Genomic DNA, 8,935 nt, shown 5'->3' with positions numbered 1-8,935 from the left:
ATTATTAATAATGTATAATTAATTATTCTGCTGTTGCTTACCTCTTGACTCTCCCTAGAATGTCTTTTTTCCTGTTCCAAGATTCCTATCTTTCCCCCTTCTCTGGTGGAAAGTATAGATGTGTCATTATTGCGTTGTTTATAGTCTGCATTCACAATTGCTGTAACAAAGTTTTAAATAATGTTTCTTGATAGATGCATTCACTAAGTATCTCTAAATTTATTTAGTTTTGCTAAACATTGTGCAATAATATACCGAATGCTCTGTGGGAGTATTTAAGCTGGATGCTTGAGGTGTGAGCATGGCACAAGCCATATGCCCAATGACTCAGTGCAGTATTTAGAAGCTAAGTCGAATTATTTAACATTATTTCTTTTTTTTTCCCATAGCCTTTCATGTCCCCTCGATACCCTGGAGGTCCAAGGCCACCTTTAAGAATACCCAATCAGGTAAGGTGTCACCAGGGATGCACTGTTGTGGTCCAGGGTGATGGTGCAGTGGTGAGAGCAGGTAGCATTGTCTTGTTAGCTACCAGTGGCCATTTGGCTACAGAACTTCCTCAGTCCCTTCTCAACCCCGTTTTGTCTAAAAGTTAAATAGTTATTTTGATGAGGTCTGGCCATGCCACTCCCAGCTCACTTTCCTCTGCCTAATTAGTGTCTACACCTCAAAATTTATTATGCATGAAGCCAGTTTGCGGAGTGAGGATATAGTTGCCTCGCGTGGTGCTGCATTAACCTCAGCCAGCCATTGCTGGCTGTTGGATATATTCACAGTAAATATGGAGATCATTGGTGAGAAACAGATATCATGAAGTGCTCTATGGCTCTTACAGATACTCTGAGGACTTTACAAAAGCATTGAATTCTAAATTTTGTCTCATCTCCATCAAAAGTTATGCATGCCTGTGTAAGGAGAATGAGTAATGCGCTGCTGTTCGTCAGCAGAGACCTTTATTGGCCCATCTGTGAAAAGATGGTTCTGGAAGCAGATAGCATTTGTATTTTTAAGTTCTCCATAGTGCAGACAGGGGAGGAGAAGGTGGTTGTCAGCAGATGAGAAGTTAAAGATAAGCAGACAGAAAAGTATCGGTGGAGCTCTGAAAGAAAAACTGGGTCATTTACAATACTGGGAAAGGTTGATAGGATAGATGGAATGGGTGTTTTGGTCCAACTTAGACTTCCAGGACTGCCTTTCTTGTTGTCACAGCTTGATGAGGAGACTTCAGTTCTGACTTGTTTTTTTATCTGTACAACACAATGCCAACAAACATTTCTTTAGCACTGAAACAATATTGCCAGAAAGTACCAAATGTGAATTTTAGTGAGCTGGATATATCAGGTGGCAGGACTTCTCCAGATCCTCCTCTACATCAAGCACGGTGATGTTTGGGAGCAGGTTAAGTTACCTGTACCATAGCTACTTTCTCACAAGGGAGACAGGTGACTTAATTAAACTTGCTGAAGTGATCATCAAGGGACAATGTAAGAGTTCAGTGTTGTTAGCACTTTGGTTAAATGTTTGCTGCAGACATACTATAACTCAGTACAGAGTATCTTTCTGATTTTTGCACCTTTCAGCAATATCTTAACCAAATATACACCAGTGTTTGGGTTTCACATATTCCTTTTTATTATCCTTCTGTGTTTCTGAATGCTGTAAATACTGGCAGGTAAAAACTGGATGTGGCGAGTGCTGTGAAAGCGCTGCCAACCTGCAGTTTTATTTTCAGAAGCGTTTTTGTCTGCACATTGTGATATTTTCAGTTCAGAGCTGTAACATAATCGCATAATCCCAGTGAATTACAGCTCTTGCAATTCATTTGCATTATGCCGTATTAATGAATTACTACTTTTAACAGCACTGTCGTTACTTAAGTTACAGTATAGATGGGCAGTGTGTGGAACTATTGTAGTGCAGCTTTAAGGCTGAAATTTTTATTAGATGTAAGACAGTAAAAATCAGAGTTAAAATTCCCACTGTAACTGCTTGGGAGAAGAGACCAACACCCGCTTTGCTACCACCTGCCATCTCTGGCAGAAGTGACCAGTTTTGCTAATATCTGACAGTTCTCCATGCGCTTCATGTATGTTCTTATGTATCATCCAGACTCAAGCCACTGGAGTACATGTAAAACCCTGATCTAAATTACGTAATCTCAGATTTTTTATAAATTAATCTTGTAGTACCTTCTGACTGTATTACCTTTGATGTAATAATGTAGACCTTAATTTTGAGTTTCCTACCTCTTGTGGACTCTATATATAATATTTGCAGATGGGTTCCCCTTTGTATGTATCTCAGACTACTACAGTATTTCCAAGTCAAGAGTAACTTACGCGTTCCCAAATTAAACAATATCTGTATTGCCTGAGTATGTTACTTTCATTGTAACAGATTTAATCATTCTGGATACATTTTTACTGAAAATGTGATTTTGTTTTGAAGTGCCAAATAGCACCTAGTGGGTCAGCTGCAAAGATCTGTTCATAAGAACGTATTTATAGTTGACTATAGGTAAGAGACTGTAAAAATTAGCCTTAAACCTAATTCAGTTACTATAAACCTAAAGGCCAGAATAAAGTGTGGGGACATAAAAGCAATGCTTTTGGTATCAACCAGAGGTGAAATAACAACACAGTGTACCTTCATGTTTGAAGGCAAGATTTAGGAGCAAGTTTTGTGCCTGTTGTTATCTCCCGTAGATGAATAACAAGGTTATCTTGGCATTGATGCCCTTCAGGAGTAAGGCAAAGTGGAAGATAAAATGTTCCCCACATCACAGCCTTAATTAACTGTACCCTGTGAATGCCGTGCAGTTGGCTCAGTTACGGCTCACTGTCAGAGAATATCAGTGTCCGCATCCTGGCCTCTGAAAGGAGATGATAAAATGTTTAAAAGGGAAAACTGCAGCAATATAAGCTTTGGATAAATTGCCATGTACCCAAGAAAAAGTTAGTGTTTGGGGGTTAAATAGTAGGTAAGCTAAAGTGAAGGAAGTACTGGAGGTGAGGAAAGCAAATTAGGCCATTGTATTTTTGAGATTATTTATATATAACTCCAGAGAAGTCCAAGAGTTTGTCCATGCAAATCTATAGTCAGGGTCATAGGACATTCAGGACTTTGAGTTTAGTTACTTAGGACATTTAGTCAGGGCATTTAGGAAAGTTAACTCTTCCACATTGCTCTTGACTCAGAAGAAACGGCCGGGAATTAAAAACAAAATATCTGCATTATGTCTTTAGCATAAATTTCATAGCATTATATGCTTTTAACATCTGGCCTCTATGCCTGCAGCCACTTGGAGGTGTCCCAGGAAGTCAGCCATTATTGCCTAGCGGGATGGACCCAACACGGCAGCAAGGTGAATGAAATAATTACTGTCTTCTCAAACTTGTGTCTTTCTTTCTATGTTTCAAAGCTTAATGGAGCTTTTTAAGCTTTCTGTTAATTAAAAGGAAATGATTTGTTAAAGTTGTTTTAGAAGGTGCTTGTATATTGCACAGTTTTCTAAGGTATATAATTTTGTTTGCAGGGCATCCAAACATGGGTGGGCCAATGCAGAGAATGACTCCTCCTAGAGGAATGGTTCCATTAGGACCACAGGTACCTTCAACAGATGAATACCCATTTTTATTGACAGGCCTGTACTTAGACTATATTAATCTGGCTTTCCATAGCTTGAAGATGGCCAGTACTTGTTCTTCTAATCTCATTTTGAAGCAAATTTTATGTTTTGCAAAAATGAATTCTGAGTTGCAGCTGTATGAAGTCTAAAATGAAAACATCAGCAATTTTATTTAAGATTTGAAATTAAAAGGAATCCCTTAACTTGCTTATTTCAGAGAAGTTATGTTTGTCCTACAGCCAGCATATGTTGTAATCAAAGGCTGACATTTGTAAAGGAGACCAGAGATGAAGCAGGTGTTTCATCATTCTCCCAACCTAACTGATTATGCTGTTTAGGAGGAAAGGATTATTACTTATAACCTATGCAAACCCTTTGTACCAAAAATACCTCTCCCCCAAAATTCTGTAAGGTTTTTCTTTCATCCACTATTGATCTAGATTTTTGATGAGTGCTAGAGAGATTTTAATGTAAAAAGAGACCTTCATGACTCCATTTCTCCCACTTGTCAATCACAAACACTCCCTAGCTCTGTTTTCACGGAGTGAAGCAACCTTGGATTGCAAAAATCAGCCTTTTCTATGATGCTGACCTGGTAATAGTTGTTCATAGGCTTTTTCTTCAAAAGTATGAAAATTTTCTTGGATATTTGTCAGTATTACATTTCAACAGTAAACTAAGGTAGAAAACAAATTAATTCTGATGCATACCTGAAATATGAATCCAAAAGATTATTCTGTATTTTGTCAGTGCTCTCAGTAAGAGAAGATTGAAGTGGTGGTGTTTCATACTGGTGTTGCCAGTATTTTGTTTTACAGTGTGATGTTGTGCCCACACTTTGTGTTTTTACTTCCCCATTTCAGATAGTCTCTCCAGTGACTTCTCTGTTCCTTGGAATAGCAACTGAATTTGGAATGATTAAGTAGCTTTGACCTTTCAAATCTGTTCATAACTGTCTTTACAATTTTGGGTCTTCTTGGTAGAAACTGGTTGTGCAGTTCTGCATAAATCTGCTGTGTGACCGACACTATTAAATACATCTGTTATTTTTTCTGTAGCATTGAAGTGTATTTACCACTTGCCTTTTGGTGGCAGAAAGAGAAGCTTTGCAATACTGCCGTATGAGATTGAACTGATACTTTATGAACTATCATTAAATCACACAGCAGGCAAATCTCATGCCAGTTTTTATAAGGATAGTTTTTCCATTTTTGCTGTTTCTTAAAATCCAGTGGTTTTGTAAGGTTCTTCTTTCTTGTACTGAACATTCTCTTGAAATGGGGGGAAATGTAGCTAATTATACAAAATTTAAGTTTGCAAATCAGTCTTTTCTATAAATGGATCATCATCTGTCTTTGTGTCTGGCATTTAAGATCTTCTCAGAATGCAGTTCTAAAACCAAATTTGATGAACCTTTCACACCTACTTTTAAAATCCTCTTGCTGCAGTGCTGTGAAGTTGACTTAGGTGTGCCAATAGGGGGAGGCCCTGCTGCCTTGCTGCACAGGCAGTCAACTTGCAAAACACTTAATGGGCTGATACAGAAATGCTTATGTCTAGTATAGCAAGTATAGTACACACGTGCGTGAAAACCTACAGAAAATTTACCTCAGTTTTGTATTTTATGATTCTAGACGGTCTCAAACTAATTAACATGAAGCAAAAAGCTTCATGGTTTGGAATGGCTGTAAATGCTTGAATCTATGAAAAGCTCCAAATAATTCAGTTCAGACCTTTTTTCAAGCCAGTTATGATAGATGCATGGGGTACTACCTGCAATCTGTGACCACTACCTCTCCCCATCTTTCATATCTGCTGGTGAGCCTCCCACATGCTCCTTAACACTCTGTAGTCAAAAGAATTGGGTCATCTTAAATATTTAAGAAAAAAAATCTTGGTTAGTCTGACCCTTTTTGGCCACCTGGCAATAGGGAGCGCTTTTGTGAACAACTCAACTACCAGATTAAGCAGCTGTGTTGGTGACTTTGAGTCAAAAGCTGTAAGGAAAAAATTGGGGCACTAACTTCTGCAGAGAACATAGCTACAGCTGAAGGAGTCTGTATATTGGTAGCCTTAATGAAAGTGTTCTTATTTTAGGATGGAGAAGTACATTTGATTGGAATTAGCAGCAATTAGAGCTAGAAGTACATTTGATTAAGTCTTCCAGTCCTGCAGGATTCCATAGAGATCTTTAACCATGGTCCGCACAAATAATTCCTGAATTAAAATAAGAGAGGAGATGCCAGACAGACCAAATAGGGAGAATGGCTCAGCCCTCCACATCAAGATGGAAAAATGAAATAAAAGAGATGGGGAACTGCTGTTTTTTTACAGTCAGACTGTATTCTCTTCCAGATCCAGTAGTGCCAGCTGGGGACATTACTGTGCCCAGCTGCTTTCACTGCCCACCAGTTACTTCTGACAGAGGAGGTGCTCAGAAAAATCATCTAGGATAACCTAGGTTAAACAAGAGCTTTGAGTTAGTCTGGCTGACTTTTGCCTGAACATGCACACCCATCCGTCCTCCTGTTGCTCACAAAAAGGCAGGAATGAGTAGTGATTGATGACTGCAGCTGTGGATAATACCATCTTCAGGTGACACTGCTGGGGCTGGAAGAGAACATCTGCAGCCTCTGCTTGTATTTTTGCAAGCCACTTCTCCATGGGGCACTTTCAGGATTGTTCACAATGAAGACAATTTTAAGTTTGGGATTTTTGTTTGCAGCAACAGAACCTCCTCTCCTAGTTACAGATCAGTTCTAGATAACAGGTGTGTCGTATCATTCAAGATACAAACAGCACCAGATCCACACTTTGCCTGTCACTGTTGGATTTCTCCCACATATTCATGACTTCGTATTCACATGGTTTTATGAATCAGACCAATATAGCGAACACCCATAAGCCTAAACCATGTAGATTATGCAGTCTGCAGTATACTATACATGAAATTGAGTGTATTAGTTTTATTAGTGGAAAATAAGCTGCAACAATGACCTGTGGGTTGTTTTTTTTTTTAAAGTAAATCACTTCTTTGTCCCTCCCTCCTTCCAAAATGCTCAGCTGTTCATTTCAGAGATTTTACTATTACGCCTTCTTTTGAAATACGAGAAAGATGTAGCAGGATTAACACAGATTAGGGAGAGCATTGTGATTGTGAGGTGAGATAAGTCTGTTCTGCATACATTCCTCTGAATATAAATAGGTGTAATTTACTTTTTCATGTAAACTTGTGTCATAGTACCAGAGTACAAACTCAGATTTTGGGCAACTAGTTTGTTGACATTGCTGTGACATTCATTATCATATTAAATAATTTTCATATTAGTTACCATAGACTTGATAGAATTGACCAATTAGAAAAGAAATGTAAATGTTATGCTGTATGTTATAAAAGTGATGTCATATGGTATAATTTTATACAAGCATTTATTGATATTTCAACAAAATCTAACAAAAAATAATTCTATTTCAATTCCATGTTGTAGAAATCGTAGAATCTGAGTCCAGGTTTCTGATTTTGAATGAGCTCCCTTGATGTAAAAGTTGGATACTTTTTAAAACCTGCCCCTTGTTAGCTTTGACCTCTGTATGTGTAAATAATTCTTCCTGAAACACTTGACATTTAAAACGTTCTTAATCTGTTAATATTGTTTGTAATCCTTTCTCCTTGGGGTTAACAATGCTATTTTTTTAAGTCAGCAATGGAAACTCCTGAGAACATGAATTAGAATGGCCTATCCCGTCAGCAGTTGTGTAGGGATATCATTAACCTGCTGTCCTTTCTTTCCCCCTCCTCTTTGGTTTTGTTTTTTTGTTTTGTGGTAGTCTGACCCTTGGTTATCATTGCAGAACTATGGAGGTGCAATGAGACCCCCACTGAATGCTTTAGGTGGCCCGGGGATGCCTGGAATGAACATGTAAGCATATTAATAAAATCTTACTGTAATTAGAAAAAATAATTGTTTCATTGTGGAAGTGCCGTTCGGATACATAAGACAAGGAGAATGCTTTGATAAGTAACATACTTTGATTAATAACTGCAATTTAAAGAAGTGAATCCATAACAGTTTCTTTGTTCTGCATGCATCTCTTACAGGCACCTTTGCTGTCTCTACAAGTCTGTACAAATACTGTTTCTTTCACAGGTCAAAGTTCAAATATTGGGAATATTTTGTCAGTATAATCACCAATATATCCTTGTACTCACTTTTTTTTAAAAATGACATTATTTACACTTGTTTTGTACTTTACTGATTGAATATTTTGTAAAGAATTGTTCAACTATGGTTCTTTCCTGCAAAGTAAAGAAGTACTTTATCTTAGCAAAATAAAGCCATTACCTAGAACTAGAACTGTTTATACAAAAAGACGTATTTGAGAGAAGTGTGATGATTTTCTCTCTGTTGCTGTTTTTATTTCCATAACTACATTTATTTCCCCTCTAACAAGATAGAAGAGATATGAGGGTAAGATTTTCAGTGTTTCTATGTACTTCAGGGACTGGATCATCATTTGGTAAAAATTAATATAGACATAGTTCATTTAAGCCATAGTGGTTTATTTCAGGCATGGATTTAGTCGTGGGAGTGTATTATGCCTTTTAAACCTGCAGACAAACCCCCTTTCTAAGTGTGTAGAGAAATTTCAGATTTAAAATCAGTGCATCTAGGGTAGACTAAATTTATGCTGAAGATTTGAGCATAGCAAGTGGCCCAACATGAGCAATCTTCTGCACTTCATATAAATCTTTTCTTGCTTGAAGTTGCTTACATGATTAGCAAGCCTGGAAACAAAAAAAAAGGGTGTTCCTTATATTATTTACATTGCTCTCTTAAGAGATACACAAATTTTAAGGGGCTGCTATAGTTACCTTTAGTATACCACAGACAGAGATTCTTAAGTCATCCTTGTATCATGGCCCTACCTCTACTGAAATTAGTAGAGTTTATCGTAACCAGCATTTTGCAGACCCTGGGGTGGTCAGGGGAGGCAGCATGGTGGTCCAGCTATCAAGACACCAGGATGGTTTTACAGTATAAAGCAGAAAATTTGTTCTTTTCTTACTCCTTTTACACCTTTGTCTTTCAAAAATGGGCTTTCAGCAGATAGACACAGAAAAGACAGTGAAGATTTATATATGCTTGTTGCTCTTCTATAATAAATACCAATTTTTACTCTTATTTTTATAGGAAACATAAATGAGAGATGATAATTTTCATTTCAAGGAAAAAGTTACCAACCTGAAAAAGTAGAGGTATTGAGATAGATAACACCACTAAAAAATATCTTATGCATCTTATCCAC

The 8,935-nt window shown here is 37.5% G+C and overlaps 1 protein-coding gene across 1 annotated transcript in view; it reads left to right on the top strand.

The window, feature by feature from the left end:
- Nucleotides 1-389: 389 nt before the first annotated feature.
- Nucleotides 390-8,935, top strand: part of SSBP2 (single-stranded DNA binding protein 2) — a gene marked incomplete at its 5' end in the record, with an annotated part of 35,774 nt that continues 27,228 nt past the window's right edge. Inside the window, 4 exons of the mRNA XM_010194053.1 lie at nucleotides 390-449; nucleotides 3,298-3,364; nucleotides 3,536-3,606; nucleotides 7,481-7,548. Of these exons, the coding sequence (XP_010192355.1) occupies nucleotides 390-449; nucleotides 3,298-3,364; nucleotides 3,536-3,606; nucleotides 7,481-7,548 (266 nt within the window). The remainder of the gene's footprint in view (nucleotides 450-3,297; nucleotides 3,365-3,535; nucleotides 3,607-7,480; nucleotides 7,549-8,935) is intronic.

This window comes from Mesitornis unicolor, unplaced genomic scaffold (genome assembly GCF_000695765.1).
Source record: "Mesitornis unicolor isolate BGI_N332 unplaced genomic scaffold, ASM69576v1 scaffold32071, whole genome shotgun sequence".
Taxonomy (NCBI): Eukaryota; Metazoa; Chordata; class Aves; order Mesitornithiformes; family Mesitornithidae; genus Mesitornis; species Mesitornis unicolor.
This window is presented reverse-complemented; position numbering and strand designations above follow the sequence as displayed.